This window comes from Ammodytes marinus (genome assembly GCF_949987685.1).
Source record: "Ammodytes marinus genome assembly, chromosome: 6".
In the NCBI taxonomy this organism is placed as follows: Eukaryota; Metazoa; Chordata; class Actinopteri; order Uranoscopiformes; family Ammodytidae; genus Ammodytes; species Ammodytes marinus.
Window position 1 is genome coordinate 27225373 of NC_137235.1, and position 20445 is coordinate 27245817.

Sequence of the window (20445 nt, forward strand, 5' to 3'; positions counted from 1 at the left end):
AAACAGGGAAGCCACACACGACCTGTTTCATCTCCCAACAAAACCCACTGAAATTAACCAAGAACCCTGTCCCTATGTGGTATGTTTGGAAACACACTACTAGAACTAGCAAAGAACTTGTGTATCCTCTTCCACCATTACTGTCTTCTTGCTTAATGCACTGCTTGGTTGCAGCCTATGGCAGAGCCTCAAACGTTTGTGCCACACAGAGTGAAATCATGTCCCTGCTGTGGGTTTTTAATCTGGCTGCATGGTTGTGCATCATGACGCACACACATACAATGCATTGACTTAGTCACTGGCCGACTGTGGTTGCTCACATATGAAGTTCTCAGCATATTGTGAAGTGTGTGTGTGTGTGTGTGTCTGCTCACATATACATTCTCTGGATCTCTCTTCACCTCAGGGGTTCCATGACCAGCCTGGAGTCCAGCCACAGCGGCTTCTCCCAGCTCAGCGCGGCCACCACCTCCTCCAGCCAATCGCAGTCCAGCTCCATGATCTCCAGGTAGAAGCAGGAAAGGACTACAAAAACTCACCACAATTCCCTCCTCCACTGCCCTTTACCGTACAACACCACCCAAGCCAACTTGTCCTCAAAGCAACAATCTCGAGCATGCTTGCACAAACGGAAGACAAAGAATAAAACAAGAAAAATCTAAAGGCATAAAAAGAAAAAGAAAATGACAGAGACAGTGTACAATTTAAAAGGGCTGATTTTTTTTTTGCACAAAGGTCATGTATTTTTCGGGTGCTGGGCAACGGTTTGAATCAGAACATTAGTAGAATGTTTTGTATGCACCGTGACTTGTGCGGGGTGTATAAGGTTACAGGTTAGGAGATGAATTGCGGTTCCTTGTGTGGCCCTGGAAGCTGAAAGAAGCAATATCCTCATCGTGAGATCCACGGGACCGTTTATAGACACTGGAGGCGCTGTTACATATTTGAATCTACACACTGCTTGCACAGTACGGAGATGGAGCGTTCCTCATACTCCATACAAAAATGGATGTGCTGTTACATACATACACACATACACACACTGTTACAAACATACATACTCACACTGTTACAAACACACACACACACACACGCACACATACACACACACACACTCACTGTTACACACACACACACACACACACACACACTCACACACACACAGATATATACACAAAAACACACACAAATTTAGTGTTTGCCATATTACCAGATGGGTTTGTTTACCCTGGTGGATTGTTTATAGGCCAAGTGTGTGTGTGGGTGCCGAGGAAAAACTCTTAACTGGACCTGGGTTGAGTAACACTTGCTAATAATAATATATATATACATATTATATTTTCTTTTATTCAAATGGCATGGAGTCATGGAATGGGTGGAGCTTACTGAATTCTGGCAATCCAGATGGTGTCAGCAAAGTTGGCATTTGATGGGGGAAAAAATATATATCTTTTTTTCCCCCACTGCTGTTTTAAACTTTCTGGCATTCATTTGTGTTGTCCGATGTGGCAATAAACCCCCCACCACCCGCCCCAACTCACCACCATCCACCCATGGGAAGAAAAAAAAAGCATTTGGTTATTTGACCCGGGTCTGACTCTTGGCGAAGTAATCCGCTAGAAGCAATAATTTAAAGTTTTGACTTTCTACTGTGTGAAAGATATTTCTATTTATCATGAATTTGTGGAGGATCATCATGGGTGCTGATTTGCAGATGACCCTTTTCCGTCGTAAAGTTGTGTACAGGCAAAAAAAAAAAAAAACACAAACTGAGCCAGTGAACTGCTACATTCTGAGACATCAACATTTTATCACTTGTTGTCTTGGTTTACCATTCTTGTCAGGAGAGGAACAAAAATAAGACGCCAGATTTTCTCCTGGACAGGTTATTTTAATTTTTTTTTCTCCTTGGAATGACCACAGTTTGCTTCAGTCGGAATCTCTTGGTAAAGGAGATGCCTTTTTTTCTCGCTGATTTGTGAATGTGCTACTGATTGGCTAGCGCTCGCCAACCAATGAAAAGGCCTGATTTTGGAAGGGGGTTGTGACGCAATTGGACAGAACTGCCACCATGCTCTACTTGCTTTTCAGAGTGTGTGCGTTTGGGGACGAATGTTACTTTGTGATCGATCATTTGACGGTGCACCAGTAGAACGACATATTGATACTGTACATGTGCTAGTGTTGGGTAGAGTAAATTACTGTGTTTCTTTTCTTTTTGGAGAGTACTTGATGGGGTGACGCAGTGTGGCGTGTTACTGTCTATGCTCACACATGGTGATTGGGTTTACAGAGTATACGTTATCAATCTGTTTGTTTAAAAACTTAAGAGATAGCCATTTTGAGAGTCATGTGTCAACGAATACCATGTTAGCCTTTTTGTAAGAATCAATCAGCTAGAGGAAACACCTGCTTTTTTTCCCCCCCCAAGGTCACCACTGTAATAGATGGTGAATTGAATTAACAATTCTTAATGCAACTCATCCGTGCAACAGTTTTTTTTTAATACAGGTTATGTGGTTGACGTACATTTATGACTTAACATAAATCTCACTCCTTATATAGGGCAGAAAAAGGGTACTCTTTTTCAAGTCATTGCCTGCTGTTTCCATGGTTACTTAATGCAGCTGACAGCAAAAAAGAGAGCAAGATAAATAAGAGATATAAATATATATGTATTTACAATATGGGATTCGGACTCCATAAAAATACTGTCCTTGTTATCATGTTGCTTTTGATCCATGAAACTGTTTTGAGCGATTGAGGAAAGGTCAAGGGTTGACTTGTGCTAAGCATATGTCATTAACTGCAATAACATGAAATGCTTTACTGAGAAAAAGGACCTCCTTAGATTGTGGGCTCTCAAGTGTGTGTGTGAGTGAGTGTGAGTGAGAGAGAGAGAGATGTAATAAAAGAATGAATGCTGATAAATGACATGCCAGTTAAATCTGTTTCTCTGCTCTGCCCTCTCTCCCTTTCTGAAGCATGTGTCGAACCACACAAATAACTTCCGTTTGTTTCCATATCTTTAACGGTTCAGCTGATCAGACCAGTATCAGCACACTATCCTTTTGTCTGTTTGTATTTCTCTCTCTGTCCACCATTTGTCACTTGTGCACTCCAGTTGTTGCTGTTTTTCTTTCTCATTTATGTATACGGTCGAAAGCTGAATGGACCTTCAATGAACCCAAGTAGGCATAAAGAAGTATGTGTAGATCAGATATTCTGTTTTATTTTTACCGCTGAAATGCGGTGATGCAAATACCAGAACACGCTTCCATGCTCTGCTGTCTCCTGCCTCACTGACTTCAGCTCTTACCCATTTCATCCAGATCTCATTTGCCAAATGAGGGCTATAACTATGATGTTTTGTCTGTTTTTGTCAACACATCTGTCTGTGTCCGTGCTTCCTTTTTCCCCGACAGCGATGCATATCTTCTCTTTACCTTGATGTGAGGAATTATGTAAATACTACATGTTTGGATTAACCAGAAAATGGCGCTTTTACATTTTGTTTTTGGAAAACATTAAACTTGAATTATGACAATATAAATGCACATGTGTCTCATTTATTGAAGTGTCTTTGCTTGTTCTTGCTCATGCGATGAATCAAGTTTAATACATATAAAGAACCAAACCGGAAAAAAATATGATTAATCTATTTGACCTGGACCCACACTGATCTGAGACTAGACTAGACATGATAAAATGCAGCTATTACATTTTTATATCCGTTTTATTATGTTATTGTTTCTCCCTACATTAGTAAGCACTGTGATGCTTGCTGCAATCAATTTGCAATCACTTTTTAACTGAATGTTTGGCATTAGCCTACCAATCAATTTTAGCGGCCTTTATTAAACAGAATAGTAGACTACCACTGACATGTAAAAGTGAAATAAAAATGTTTGGTTCAAATATGATGTAATAACTCATTACATAAGTTTATGTTTTATTTCCCAAAGTTTAAACGAGATGCTGTGTCGTTATTCTGCACAAGAAATGTGTTATGAAGTGACATGTTCCAATCAGTGTAATTCGCCCTTTAGGCCACTAGATGACAAGCGATAACTTCTGAAAGCCACGATGACGCCAGACGCAGGCTCCGCCCCCACAGTGACGTTAATACACGGAAGCAAAACATGGGACACAATCACAAGCGACACGCGCTACTTCTGTCACTTGCATTTCCTCATTAAACGTCGCTCACCGGGCCGGTCCAGATGTCCGCCCCTCTTGCAGAAGAACTGGTCAAGCAATGGGAGAGGTCAGAATGCTATTCTATCATTCACATTACATAGCGTACCTACCTGAACTATGTAGCCTACACTACACTGACTACTCTATATTAAGCCCCTATCTCACTGGGCTGCGACAGTGTGCGACAAGTAGGAGACACAAAATTGCGACAAAATGTGCAAATTAGCGACAATTTTCACTTGCAGTCTCACTGAGTTGGTTCCTCACGACACGTTTGCGAATGTCCTGCCCAACACTTGCCAGGAGGTCGCATTTATGTCTCGCGAACGTCTCACGACCGTCTCAATTTTGTCTCAAATCAGTCGCAATTTAGTTTCATATGTCGCCAACCCCTCGCAAAGTTGTCTCACATTGCTCGCACTTTCTGACTCGCGGAAACTAAATTGAGAAGGGTTTGCGACGCGTTTGAGACACATGCGACCACTCTGAGACTATTTTGAGACAGATTTGTCGCACACTTTTTTTGAACATTTTGTTCAAAATTCATGCGACAGGATTGCGCGACTCATGCGAGGAAATTGAGACCTCCGCGAACGTTTGGAGACAGTTTAGAGCACATGTGTCAAACTCAAGGCCCGCGGGCCAGATGTGGCCCGCGACACGTTTTAATGTGGCCCGCGAATCAATTCGGCCGATTTGAATCAATTCTGAAAAAAAAAAAAAAAAATGTTTTTTTTTTTTTTTTTTTTTTTTTTCCTTCATAGAGCCTGTGCCATATCCGCACGTTGCATACGCTCCCAACTGTTAGGAAACTTACGTGGCTTACAGCTAGGAATGTCTGCTGAAAGTTCTACAGCTCAGGATTTTAAGCCATGAATTGATGAACTTGCATCTAAGAAGAGCTGTCAGTTTTCTGAGGGCTGTAAATAGGCCAATATATGTGGCCAAATAGCATGCTAATATTGATGATTGATTGTGTCAAGTGTCTAAGGCAGTGGTGTCAAACATCCGGCCCGCGACTTGTAGAGCACACATTTCTGAGCATTTAAAAAAAAAAGTAAGTTAAATTAAATTTAAATTAAATTGGGAAAAACGTATTCCAAAACAACAAATAACCTCTGTATTTAAAAATAAATCAAAACAGTAGAAGTTGCACTTTTATTTAATTGTATTTTGTACTGTCTGCATGTTTGCACAAAATGTGTCCCTGTACATATAGTAAACAAAATTGGACAACTGTAAGGTCAGTGCCTGTTGTATTTGTGTATTCAAATAAACAGTTGTTTATTTCATTAGTGCGTATTGGCATCTTTGAGCAAAATACCCCCAAAATTTTGGGGGTATTTTGTAGGTTACATATGTAGGCTGAGTTATAAAGCATATAACTGAAAAACAAAGCTAAAGATTTGGATTTGACATATGTACGTTATTTTGCCATTATTTTACTGGTCCGGCCCACTTGAGATCAGAGAGGCTGTATGTGCCCCTCGAACCAAAATGAGTTTGACACCCCTGGTTTAGAGACTCGTTTGCGAATGAAGTCTCCAACTTGTCGCAAACAGTCGCAGCCCAGTGAGATAGGGGCTTTACTGATATGACTGGACCTTATCCCCAACACTGTGTCCTGCTTGTAATCACACTTCAGGACATGAAGTAAGCTTATTAGGACGTCAAAAGAGTGCTTCATATTGTGTTGACAAATGGTCAACACAATATGAAGCACTCTTTTGTCAATGACAATTGCTGCTACACTCTCTGTGTGGTTGTAGCTCTGGACCTGAGCCACCAGTCCTCAGCAGACATTGATTTGTGAGTTTGGAATGACAAGGCCAGTGATGACAACATGAGTCCATATTATGTCCTTCTTTATGCCAGACGTGTGTGTGTGTGTGTGTGTGTGTGTGTGTGTGTGTGTGTGTGTGTGTGTGTGTTCTTATTAGTTCTGAAATGTTCTTTGCAATTTACTCTGAAATGTGATGAAACAATGAATCTGTAAATACCATTTCATTCATTCATCATGTAAATAACCGTTAGTTGCTGCTTTTCTTTGTAAGTTAACTAGGCCTATACTATGAACAGATAACAGTAAACATGATTAAAGAGTACCAGTGTATTTGCTGAGAGGGGGACTGTGTCTGTTTTCCAGGCAGAAATATTTAAAGGAAACAATTTGTCGATTCACCTTTTATTTGTTTGACAGAAAAGCGATCCGCAGCAGTGTTGACAGTCGAATCTTTATTTTTTTCAGTAATTTTTTTAAGCAAAACTGCCAAACATTTGCTGATTTCAGCTTCTCAGAAGTTCCACTTTCAAGACAAATGCGTTGCTTATTTGTCGTGCATGTTAATAGATTGAATACATTTAGTTTTTTTATGGCTTTGGATCAAAGGAGTGAAATGATAGGGGACATTTTTCATCCATTTTCTGACATTTTATAGACATAATCGCAAAATGATCCAGAGAGAAAATGTTCATGGCGGATGAATCATTGGTGGGAATTGTCATCAGCCCCTAGAAATGTGTGTTGCATGTTGTATATTACAGCAGATGGAGTAATGTAACTAAGTACATTTACTCAATTACTGTGATGCACAAGATTTTTGCAAACGGATCATATAGAGTTCATAAACTATTGTATATAACCTAGCAGTATGTAGGCCTATACAAGCAGAGATGAACCATCAGGCCATTAATCGACACAACACACTGACAAAAATAAATTTTCTAGTGACAAATTTAGTATTTACATTTTGATAATAGTATTTTTGTATGTATATAAGGCAAAGATGTCATGGATCCAACCTTTCAAATTTGAGGATTTGCTGCTTTCGTTGAATTCATTTTTCAATTAATAAAAATAAATATAGCTGAATCCACAATGAACAATACATGTATTTGCAGTCACATACAGTTAAATACTCTTGGTACATACATTCTTTTAAAATTTGATATTTTAGTACTTTTACTCAAGTGGCATTGTAATAGGTGACTTGTAACTTATAACAGAGTCATGTGTTCTAGTAAGGTAGGCTATCTCTATTCTTCAAATATGGCTTTTAAGGTACTTTTTACACCTCTGCATTTCAGTCAGTAGTCAAATGGTAAATGGACTTGACTTATATAGCGCTTTTTAGCCAATTGTTTCTCAGCCCCAAAGCGCTTTACGTTTCTTACCATATTCACCCAATCATACACACACTTATCCATCGATAGCAGTAGCTGCCATGCAAGGTGCTCTCTGAACCATCAGGAGCAATGTGGGGTTCAGCGTTTTACCCAAGGACACTTCCACATGTGGCTTCACCACTGCCGTCTACCTAGTTGTAAGCGTTTGAGTGACTTCCCTGGTTGGGCTCAGCTGTGTGTGTGTGTGTGTGTGTGCAGTGAGCAGGCCCGCCTCAGACTGCAGCTGGTGGAGGAGGACACTGAGGCCTGGCAGAGCAGTGCAGACTTCTCTGGTCTGGACAGAGTGGGAGGAGTGGACCTGTCCTTCATCAAAGGGGACGATGTCAACGCCTGTGCCCAGCTGGTGGTGCTCAGCTACCCAGACCTGGAGGTGAGCTAAAGCTAGCCCCATCACTACACCACACTATTTACAGGCAAACTAAAGGAATATACGAGTTTATCTCCCTCTAGTGGTAAACTGTGGGAAATGCAAGAATACATCTGCAAAGTCTGGTGGCACAGTGCCCAACACTTATGTAATAGGAGCCAGCATTTATCTGATAAAATAACAAATTACAATTGCATTTGTTGACCACCGACACTGGCGCAGGAGCTCAAGAAGAGCACAAGAAATGTTTCAGTTGGTGGTTCTACTACTAAGAAAAAACCTGGACGTAAAGCAGAAGGTAAAAAAAATCCATGCGCGATCACCAAAGGCTTACCTCATGTAGACGCACCGACAGTGTTGGTGTAATTACTCAGAATTCCTCATGGGGTCAACAGAAGTTATGCACTATAACTTTAAGTGAGGAAGCGTTCACTTTATTTGGATATTTGAATGCAAGGTCAGTTAGTTGTTTTCTGACTCTTTTGTGACTCCATCCCATTAAATGTACTGCAGTCCTGATAGCTGGCTGCAGGAGGAAGAGTGGTAAACTTAAAGGTGAAGTAAGCGATTTATTTATATTAATATAAGTTTTAAATCGCTCTTTATTCATGCAGTGATATAGCCCATCTCTCAGTCACCCGCTTTGCATGTAATCGGCAAATAATCTATTCGGGGACCCCGAAACTGATATCCAATCACAAGAGAGAACGCTACAAACCGGCAACCGTCTCACTGCCGGTGCACTCGCAGAGCGACAGATGGGTGAATGTTTATGTGCCTAAAATGGCAGAGCAGGTAAAAATCCTTCCCTATGTCTGTTTTGATGGTTTTTATCATGTTTTATCACACTTACTCATCTGATATGATGCTTTAAAATCTTGGATAATACACATATACTTGGTTGGCATAGAGTCAGTGCATCTTTTTTTCTGTTTCCTACAGCTAGAGTCCTTGGACCAGATTGGTTACATGCACAGAAAACTACGGTGGCGCTGAGCATTCACCAAATAAAAAAAAGTTTCACTGCAGGATCTCGTAATTACGAGATAATATCTCGTAATTACGAGATAAGGATCTCGTAATTACGAGATAAGGATCGCCCTCTCATTCATCAATAACGATGTCTGTGTGTGTGTATTTGTGTGCAGACGAGGTGAACCTAGCCATAGGAAAACGTAGGCAATAGCCTTGGTTTCCGGACTACAATGGGCCCCATAATCAATAAACTTATTTTAAATATTTGTTTAGGCTACTGTTCATTCATTAATCAGCGATCGCATCGGGTAGGCTACTGAGGGACACACTTTCGGCTTTACGCCCGTGATCAGCTGCTGAGGTCCGACTGGGCTTTTCTCCTGAATAGTCCCAGTGACTGCATATCTGCACAAAGTTGACATGGCTATCATTGTCATGCCCTCCTTGTAGAAAGTTCTTATGTGTTTGTATGAGTCATGGATTACACCGAGTTTAACGACTGCATTTAATCAAAGCATTCAATAAAACTGCGTTCCGATACAGTAACAAACAGGAGGTAAAAGTGAACTAGCCCACCGGGCATTCTGATTGGATGAGGCAACACAGTACGGTGGCTCCGGTGGCTCATAATGAACAAACTGCATATACAAAGTGAAAGTGTGTCCCTCATTTCCCAATGCGATCGCTGATTAATGAATGAACAGTAAACAAATATTTAAAATAATTGTATTGATTATGGGGCCCATTGTAGTCCGGAAACCAAGGCTATTGCCTACGTTTTCCTATGGCTAGGTTCACCTCGTCTGCACACAAACACACACACACACACACACACACGCACACACACATCGTTATTGATGAATGAGAGTGTGATCCTTATCTCGTAATTACGAGATCCTTATCTCGTAATTACGAGATCTTTATCTCGTAATTACGAGATACTTATCTCGTAATTACGAGATCCTTATCTCGTAATTACGAGATATTATCTCGTAATTACGAGATCCTGCTCTGAAACTTTTTTTTATTTGGTGAATGCTCAGCGCCACCGTAGAAAACAGCAGCAACATGTACATGTGATTTCTTGTAGAAATTCAAAATGGAAAACTTTTTTTATTTGCTGTTCTTGATTGACTAGCACGTACCGTTATATACGTTATATATTTACAGTGCAGTTCAAACAAACAGCCTGCACCTGAACCCATCTGCAACTTTTAGCTTTAGGCATACTGCAAGATCACCGAGAGATTTTCAAAATCCAGACTGAAAGTTCAACAGAAGTTTGCCAAACACATATCATACCTCTTGGTGAACTTTTAGCTTGAAGTGAGATGCCTCCACTATATTACGTACAAACCAAAGCCTTAGATTTGGCAGCAGGAGTTAAAGTTTTTTATTTTAACAAACAAGTGTTTGTGAAATGTTTTACTCCGCATTTATTGTGTGGATGGGTTGAACCAAGCAGGGAAGCTACATCAAAAGAGTTCTACGTAGGCCCTAAATCCCCCAAACAAAGTCTCATTTTAAGTTCAGAAATAGAGACTGTATTTAAACTGAATATGAATGAAAGCATTTTTAAGTTTCCCAAATACATAATTGTATCATATTGTAAAGCTGTATTTGGGGCATTGTGTGATGGGACGATTAACAATATAGAATCAAGATAAATAAACGTCTCCGTTGGCAACATAGCAGTAAATACATCCTACAATGTCATAATGTTGAAGAAGATATTATATATATGTCTTGTAAAATTTCAATACATTTCTTAAAACTTTTGTAAAAAAAAAAACTAAAGACAACACTCCAAACTCCAAAGGGCTTTTGAATGTTATTGGTTCATTTTGTGAGCCTGCCCTCTCATCACTTAACCTCCTCTCACAAGTGGGATGCATTTTAATATTCCTTAGCAAAAAAAAATGGTTGATAGATATCTAATCCCATCCAACTACTTCATTCAATTCAGCCTAAGCACTAATAGCAGCAAGCAACATTAACACACAGGAGAGCCCAGGTTTATAATAAACAACGGGGCTCAAGGTCCAGTCTTGTTAAAATGACCTTGGCAGCCTTGAGTTCCATTTAATCTACTTTTTTTTTTAAAGCCGTTCACACTTTCCTGTCGCTTATCACATTAAATTAACACAAGCTACTGGCCCCTTCTCATTACGTAACCCATTATAATGAATGGCATTTGTCAGCGTACATTGTTGATACATGGAACCCAACGAGGCTGAATGAAATGTTGTTTGCGAAATGCGTTCCAATAATGGGATTATGTTTCCACGCGTGCTTTCAATTTACAATCCAACAACACTGCCCCCGGAGGCCCTTTGTGACACTAAGTAATGCTGCTAACATGACGCACAGCGTGTCAGACGTGTCCACTAATGTTGAGTTCCTAAGAAAACCAGGCAACAATTTTTGTAGTTTCAATTTGACACTCTGCATTTTAAATCAGCTTAAAGTTAAATAGTCGAACAGTCAGTGATGTTTTATTTACACCAACGACAGCGTTTGCATGTTTTATACAGTTGTTATTCTCTCTAATGTGAGAGCCCTGCGGCAATTGCAATAGAATCCATTTTGAAGTGCATTTATGATTTCTCATAATCAACCATACTCATTACAACTCAACAAAATGTGTTTGTCGTATAAACACATCAATGAAAAGATTTAAAGATTTAAACTTGCAAAGCATTTGTTAATGGTTCGCTGAAACTGTTTTCAGCCACACAAAAAGGCATAAACATATACATATAATATCAACATGGCAATCTGATTGGAAGCTGTAGGATTTACATTTTAGTACTTGACGTTAATACCATCACCAACAATGTCTTGGATTTCGAACTCCATCTATCAAAATCATGCCAAAAGTATTTTTTTAAATACTTATCGGTACATTACATTTTATTTTGTTATATGAAGATAACATCAGAAATGCTGCTTAAGCGCCAAAGGCTCTGATGGTCTTGATGTTGCATACATTTGATTGACATATGAGCAGACAGGGGCACTGGGGCTCAATGTAAGCAAACCTGAGCTTGTTAGTATATGCTAATGAGCTGAGGACAGAGACACTGTGAGTGATGAATGACATCACTTCAGCATAATTTAGCATCTAAATTGGCCAAGGTTGACCTAAGGGTGCAGGTAAGCTTTTATGCTTTTCAGTGTGCTTCCACTGACTAGCTAATGAGATAACTAGCCTGCAAAGTGACACTAGCGCTTTGTCTGGAAGCTCCTTCAGCGAGTTAAGGTCCAACACCAGACCTGTGTCTTGGCTTTAAGATTGTGAGGAGACACACAGTGTGTGTGTGTGTGTGTGTGTGTGTGTGTGTGTGTGTGTGTGTGTGTGTGTGTGTGTGTGTGTGTGTGTGTGTGTGTGTGTGTGTGTGTGTGTGTGTGTGTGTGTGTGTGTGTGTGTGTGTGTGTGTGTGTGTGTGTGTGTGTGTGTGTGTGTGTGTGTGTGTGTGTGTGTGTTGGTGTGTGAGTTAACCTTTGACAGAATTGTGGCATTAATACTTTGTGCAAATTATTTAGAATGATGCTACGGTACATACAAGATTACATCTACCGTGTGTTGAGGGAGGACTAAGGGCTTTGCAACCAATTTAGTATAAACCCAGGATATATTAGGATACACATTTATACCAGTGTCCGATGTCAACATGGCTGATGGCTCATGGCGAGACACTGCAGGCAGAAACATAATCTTTTTTCTTTTGTCAATTTTGAAAATACTCTGGTTTATGATTTATCATTTTGTTCTTTTAAACATGTTGAAAATGCATTTTTAAGACCTCTCCAAAGCATTTTTTTTTATTCATTAAATAAAAAAAGGCTGGATTCCAAATCTGCTCTATAAAACCTTTTGACACTAATATGTAATACAATACTGGTTTTAACTCTGGCTTTATCCAACATCTGTTTTGCTTTTTAAATAGATGCACACACAATGAATGAACTACATATTACCAAATGTGGATATATGTAATGTAAGTAATCAACTAGAATAGTTTAATGAGGATTTCTATAAATTAAAAAATGTACCCTATTCACCTGCAGTGTCTCGCAAGAAAAAGTGTCGAACAGGAAAAACTTCATGTCTGATGTTCAGTATATAAATATAGATATATGCATTGTACAAATATATAAAATATAAAAAATCATAGTATATTAAGTATACTATGTATGTATAGATCGTAAATGTCAAATATAGTATCGCCAATTGTATAGATAGATTGTATAGAGATTATATGGAATACAAGAAGCGAATATAATAAATATATATTTTTTTTACTATGGAAAAGGGGTAGGATTAAATAAGTGTATACTTCTTCCTGCTCCTTTTCAGGCATATCACATCAATACAGATAATTTGTTTTCTTTTTTTTTCTTTTTGTAAAGTCATTTAAACATACATTTTGTTTTGTATTGTTTTTGATATGTCTGAAATAAAATCAAAAATTCAAATTCAAATTCAGTTCATGTTCACAGCTTTAAATCAACAAGAAATAACAGATGTTTCACTTTGGGCCAGATGTTGAATTACAATAAGCTAGCAGATAGGGGATCAGTGTTCTGCTCTAGTACAGTGGTCAGATGGACATATGGGTGGATACAACTGTTTGATCACAAAAAAGTATTTTGCCTCTCATCATATCTTGTCAGCCGAACAAAACAAAACAATTTCTTAATGAGTGTTTGTGTTCCCCTCCAGGTGGTGTATTCAGACAGTCAGATGGTGACCCTGACCGCCCCCTACGTGGCTGGCTTCCTGGCCTTCAGAGAGACCCCCTTCCTCCTGGAGGCTCTGCAGAGGCTGGAGAGGAACCAGCCCAGTCTAATGCCTCAGGTCAGAAACTACACGCACGCACGCACATACAAGCATGCATAAATAAACACACACACGCACGCACGCACACACACACACACACACACACACACACACACACACACACACACACACACACACACACACACACACACACACACACACACACACACACACACACACACACACACACACACACACACACAGACACACACACACAGACACACACATACACAACTGGGGTTATATTCAGTGTTCTTGCCAAAGGTGGTTTTCGCTTTTCCACTCTCCAGTTTCTTTTCAAATAAGGAGATATTTTGAATTCTTGTGTGTGCAAAGATCCTTTCTTCATTTTCAGTCCTTGATTTTTCATTGTTTTGTTCTTGCCAGTGTTGAAGCAGCCTTTGAAAGACTGCAAGCCTGCTCCCACACTATCACTGCCTCGGATTCTCATATTTCATTTATGTCAGGGTTAGACAAGCACGATTCATTAATTATTCAATCAGCTTTGGTTGTGTTGGCGGGCATATTTTTTTCTTCTACTTTTGACAGAGCCTTGCTAGTGGTTTCTCCTTACCTCCAGTTTGAAGGCCAAGCTTTTCCCATAACGTTAAACTATTGCGTAGTAAAAGTTCAACTTTTTTAGCCTAAGGTGGACCAAGGATTAGTTGAGCCTTGATGGTAATGCTTACCCATTAAAATTAGAATTACTTTTAGTTATATTAATATTATAATATTATAACTGTAAGCATTCTAATTTAAATACCTACTTCACCGGTGGGAATATGAAGGTGTATTGAACTCTGAGATCCTATGTAGTATAAATGTTCAAACATTTTAGAAATCGGTTCATCCTAGTCTGAGAAAAGGCAGAAAGAGTGTGTAGTGTATTTTGTTATGACACATTCTAAGATTACTGTAGTGTGTTATGATACTATACATTTTATATTAAGGCCTATACTGCTACAGAGCAGGACAAAGACAATGCCTCATCTGGCAGGGGGCAAAGTCAGGGATGTCAGCTGCCTGAGTGAGGAAACCCTCAAGGCTGACCTGTAGATCATTCAAATTTCACACAAAGGTGACTGTCTTGTGAGTTAATCAAAGACAGTCTGGCTAAGAGTTAACAGTAGTTTATTGATCCTGGTCATCATCATCATCATCATCAGCATTGTCTTAAAAGTTGCTGAATCAGACTTCTTGGCCAACGTGACATATCGACTCTAGGTGATGACTAAACTCAGGATGTCCTCTGGGGGCCAGAGGGCAACCCAGATGTCCCCTGACTTATTAGGGTGGAGCTAGTTAGGGTACACCAATTAGGTGTTAGGAGGAGCAGGGCGTACTGTCCTGAAGAACCAATCAGATCACTTAGAGTGGCGGTTAAAACCGGCCACAATTCTGGAAAAAGTGGGGTCTCTATAGCAAAGGAACTTCTTCATAGATTTGGCTACAAACACTTTAAATTCTTATTGGCTTCGTTTTGACTGCAGGATGAGTTTTGTTGTTTAATAAAGAGAAGTTTCCTGAGACCTCCTCATCTGCATTCAACTGTGTCTTCTTCCATCAACTAACTACCAACGCGGCTTTCTGAGTAAAGGCCCAAGAAAATATACTGCAAGTGTTTTATGGTCTCATTGTCTAACCCTACATTTTACTATGTTTGACATCACTCATGGGAAAAAGTAGGGTTAGGATTAACAGGACAGCTGGGCCAAGGGAAGACTGAGGAAAGACTGAGGGAAGAAAAACCCCATTCATTATATTATAATAGCGATTTTATAGTGATAGAATGCCGTATCCATATGGGTGAAGTATTCCTTTAAGCATTCTGGCTTACAATCCAAGCCTTATAAGCCTAATAAGTGGAAGTTCTGGACTTTAAAAAATATTTATACTTACTTCATTTATGTAACATATTGGGGCTTGTTTAAATGCTATTAAACATACCTTCCTTTGAGCACTTCACATATGAATTGTAGCTACATGGACACATCTCTGCTGCTCTCCTTCTCTCACTGATTCTTAAAAAAGTCTTTACTTGTATTTGCTGCTGCCCACGCCTCCCCCACTTCCTCCCACTCAGTCTCTGTTACCATGCGGGTATGTGTGAAGAAAAACACACACACGTCACACACACACACACACACACACACACACACACACACACACACACACAGCTCAAAACCCTGAAATCAAAAAAAGCTTTAGAAATACATACAGTACAGTTACATCTTTAGCTTTGTTTTTGAATGTAGGTCAATGAATGTCAGTGGTGTATGTGCTGTGTGCCCTCTCAACAGGTGGTGTTTGTGGATGGGAACGGTCTGTTTCACTACAGAGGTAAGTCAAGCTGCTTTAGACTAACCCTGGAAATGTTTCACAAACTATCCTATGTTGGTTTCGCTAACCCTGGGCATGTGCTAACCTTGTGGTCACACCAGAAAAATAGCTTCAATCAGTTACTCATGTTTTGTTATTTATTGATCCTATTACATTAAAGGGGCAGTAAGTGATATGGTTCTTTTAGCTAACTTCCTCTCAGTGACTAGCAGTTAGCAGTCCCCTCCCTCTTCCCTACGTCACCACCACATGAACACACAGCCGTCTTCATCCGATAGTGCCGCGATGGAGAGCAGCGAGTCATCATTCACGAGCACAGAGACCCGCCTCTTTATAGTTTAACTGCCAATTACTGCAAAGTTGAATGAACAGGAGACATGTGTTATGAGCTGCGCATACTGTTTAAGTGATTGCTGTATGAATATAGAGAAATGTAACACTTATACGAACAAAGAAATATCACTTACTTCCCCTTTAAGTCACAAATTGTTGCTATTGTTTCAAGTTTTTTTTTACATATGGTTCCATGTCTGTACCCTGCAGAGTTCGGCTTGGCGTGTCATCTGGGTGTGCTGTCTGGTCTGCCCTGTGTGGGCGTGGCCAAGAACCTCCTGCAGGTGCAAGGTGTGCAGAAGAGTGAGGAGCACCAGTCACAGGTGAGCCTGAGCTACACTGTCTATCTGTCTATCTGTTACTGTGCTGCAGAGCTGTGTCTCTCTGTGCTCACTGAACACATCACTGGAAAGGAAAGTGATGACAATATACATCAGATTAAGTTTTTCTTTCTTTTTACCGTGTGTACAAATGCTGTTTCTGTAAAAGAGGAGCCAACCTTGACAAGAATCAATATATAAATTATTTAAGTAAAGCCGTCATGGCCTTATTCTGTTGTGTGCACCGCTCACTGTGTTCTGACGGAGGCAAAGAAGTGCCAGAGGGGCGAAGCAAAGGACAGAATCCTCAATTACTTTTGAATATGTGCACGTCTGTGTGTGTGTGCGTGCGTGCGTGTGCGTGTGTGTGTGTGTGTGTGTGTGTGTGTGTGTGTGTGAGAGCGTACGTCCTGTTTTGACAGTGACTTTTATTGCAAGCCAAGGCTAATGTTAACGTGACTTTTTGAATACAAATCAAGCAGGAACAAATACCTATTGGTCAAAGTATACCTGTGGGACAGCAACAATTGGGTTTCATTAATATGTAAATAGTTTTTCATCTAGCATCGGTGGGCTGATGAGAGGGAAAAAAATAAAAACCAGTTAAATCTGCTGATGAACAGGCAGCCGGCCCCAGCACTAGCAAGTGTGAAGAATGTAGCAGGCTATGTAGGTCACTCTGTCCATCTCTGCTAAGGATAGTCACTTTCTGCTTAGATCTGTGTTAGATGCATTTACACTATGGTGATAATGGATCCCTCATCCCTCTGGAAAATGGTGTGAAATGGGTTCTTTAGAGTGTGACCTGAAGCCAGCACACTGAGAGAAACTCCTCATAGAGAGACATTGGATTTGTTCTGAGCTGACGGTGATAATAAATATATCTTGAAGGTTTCCCGAGGACATTTTACATTGTTCATTTTAGTTTTGTTTCAAATGTTTTATTGGTAGAAATAAGAGATGAACCCATCTTGTTTTCAAGGGGATCCTCAACAACATAAAAGTACAATACCACCATATTTAGAACATATTGCTTTACATAGGCCAACAAAAAGAAAAAAAACAAACAATAAAAGTCATACAAACACACAATCAAAATTGTAAATAATATTTTTTTTCAAATTTTAAATATAATTGAAATAAATAAATTGCAGCCATTTCTGATGTATTCTTGACGTAAGAGAAGGCCAATTGAGACAATTCATACATTGTGCAAAGATGAGTAGAGAAAGAATATCCATGGACAAACCTGGCTTATCATTTGTAAACGCTATTGAAAGATTTCTGTAGAGAAGCAGTGTAGTGATGGACATTTCCTGTAATGCTGATGACAAGTGCCACTCAAACGTTTGCGAGGGAACCAGCATGGATGGCTCCAGCAATCATCCTATCTCCCCCCCTCCCTCCCCTGCATGCTAACTCAATTAGCAGTCAAAAGACTCTGGGCTCCTATAACCCCAGTGGACTTTGTGTAGCGGTGTAACACGCTGATTCAATTCTCTGTAGAAATGTATCCATCTCCCTCACTTAGTTTGAGTAGCTCTGGCGTCAGACAGTGTTTGGTTGGCCTGCGCTGTGGGGAGCAATCTGATCTCTTTGTTGTCGCCGCACCAGCATACACAGTCACACACACATCTACAGATGCTATCGGCGTGCCAACATAGTGGCTTTGGACATGTCTATGTTAAGGTATCAGGTAGCGTGGGCATAACAGGCCTCGTGCGGCATTTTTCAGCCTCGAGCTATTCGCTTTGGATCAGTTGCTGTTTGTGTGAAATGTTAGAACACCTCCCCCCATGCACACTGATGTAATTGTCCTTCTCTGGGGCTCCTTCTAATTTTTTTTTCTCACTACTTTTGAGCACTCTTTGAGAAATTAGCTGTGAAGTAATCTGTGAAACACGAGCCATATCGTTCTCCCTATATCAAATTTCCGAAAATATAGATGTTAAGAAATATGATTAGCCATTACAGAACAGGCACACACTCACTCACTCACTCACTCACTCACTCACTCACTCACTCACTCACTCACTCACTCACTCACTCACTCACTCACTCACTCACTCACTCACTCACTCACTCACTCTCTCACACACACACACACACACTAGCACGTACCAGTGACAAGAGGTAAGCTGCCGCACTCAATTAGATGTCAGAAAGAGTTTCCAAAAACACCCCGAGAGTTCTCTGTAAAACCAATATGCAGTCTGAACAGTGTCTCTGAAGGTTACACAGGGAACTTTCTCTGGCTTGCTGGGATTAAATGTGCGAGCCTCCAGAGTAAAGCTGTGTGTCTGTGGGTCCGTATTCATGAGAAACTGGCGCACAGATCCCTCAAGGTGCTAATGTGAGAAAATAGAACTCTTTCAAGCTAAAGTATTTTGTGCACGTGTAGTCAAAATCTATAAAATATACACATACACATTTGTGGAACGATAACCTGGCAGAAGAGAGGTTTTCTCTGTCTGTGTCTCTATCTCTGTCTCTGTCTCTCTCACACACACACACAGACACACAGACACACACACAGACAGACAGACAGACAGACAGACAGACAGACACACAGACACACAGACACACAGACACACAGACACACACACACACACACACACACACACACACACACACACACACACACACACACACACACACACACACACGTACACACACACACACACACACACACACACACACAGATTGCCTGGCTGTACCTCAAACTAGTGTGTTATTGATGACTTGCTCTGTCTTTCTGACTTCTGCTGTCCTGGCTTCAGTCCTACTCCTGCCTGGTACAAGCCAATCCACACACACACACACACACACACACACACACACACACACACACACACACACACACACACACACACACACACACACACACACACACACACACACACACACACACACACACACACACACACACACACACACACACACACAGCACTGGCCTGGTCCCAACTGGGATGGGGGGCCCTATGCGTCCCCTCCTGCTGGCTGCTTGTTGTAATCAGTCATAGTAGAGCAGACACTCCATCCATCACACAGGCTAAGCTGCCTTCATAGCTCTGGCCCATAACCCCACAGCACACCTGTCAACAGTGGCCCCACGTCAACACATCTGACTTTGCACTGACTGTCTCTTCACAAACTTTAGTCCCATAGACATCTAACCAAGTTCAAAGTTCATCATCTACTGCTGACACGTACACATTGTATTCGAGGTTTAGCCTACTGTTTTATTTATAGTTTTTAGCAAATAGAAGTCATTGCCATTGGAATTGGACTATTTTTATCTTTGTATGACTGGTCTAATACTACACTGTGTGTATATTATGTTCATGATTCCACCAGGAATGATTTGCCCATGTGCAGTTACTAGTGTTATAATCCTCCAAGCCTCTTTCAGTTTTTTCGTTTATTTCATTTTGCCGGTTTATGAGTGAGTTGAGCTGATAGCATTTCAGTTGGAGCTATGCACTGTATATAGCGTGCAGGAATGTAAGTAAGTCTGTTCTGCTTGGTTTAGATCTGGTTTATTAATGATTTTACGTGATAAGGCCTTGAAAACATACACATGGGTAGAACTGGAGATATTTACCTGTTTACTGCAGTTTTTATTTATTATTCCTTGATGTCACTCAGGATCAATAGAAAGTTTATAGACAGTGTTTTTAGAAGCTTTTCCCCCAAAATAATCTTTAGAAAATGTTTTTATGTACATTATTTCTTATTAACGTAGGTAAGAAAGCCATTATGCCAAAACGTGTGTCCTAGTCTACTCTAAAACACTTTAACCTACATGATTTGGACATGAGAGTCAAGTCACATAGAAGTTAAGTGAGTGTGAAGAACTCCACAGCAGGTTAACACTTTGT

General features: G+C 40.3%; 2 protein-coding genes across 3 annotated transcripts in view; both read left to right on the top strand.

Annotated features, from left to right (window-relative positions):
• LOC307251892 (SEC14-like protein 1) overlaps positions 1 to 3540 on the top strand; it is a 31236-nt gene extending 27696 nt beyond the window's left edge. For both annotated transcript variants that reach the window (XM_080029337.1, XM_080029338.1), the window contains one exon: positions 407 to 3540. In XM_080029337.1, the coding sequence (XP_079885463.1) occupies positions 407 to 512 (106 nt within the window). In that variant the 3' untranslated portion in view covers positions 513 to 3540. The remainder of the gene's footprint in view (positions 1 to 406) is intronic.
• Positions 3541 to 4128: 588 nt separating this feature from the next.
• Positions 4129 to 20445, top strand: part of LOC307251877 (endonuclease V-like) — a 68500-nt gene continuing 52183 nt past the window's right edge. The window contains exons 1-5 of the mRNA XM_080029314.1: positions 4129 to 4267; positions 7585 to 7756; positions 13455 to 13589; positions 15872 to 15911; positions 16455 to 16567. Coding sequence (XP_079885440.1) covers positions 4224 to 4267; positions 7585 to 7756; positions 13455 to 13589; positions 15872 to 15911; positions 16455 to 16567 — 504 coding nt within the window. The 5' untranslated portion in view covers positions 4129 to 4223. The remainder of the gene's footprint in view (positions 4268 to 7584; positions 7757 to 13454; positions 13590 to 15871; positions 15912 to 16454; positions 16568 to 20445) is intronic.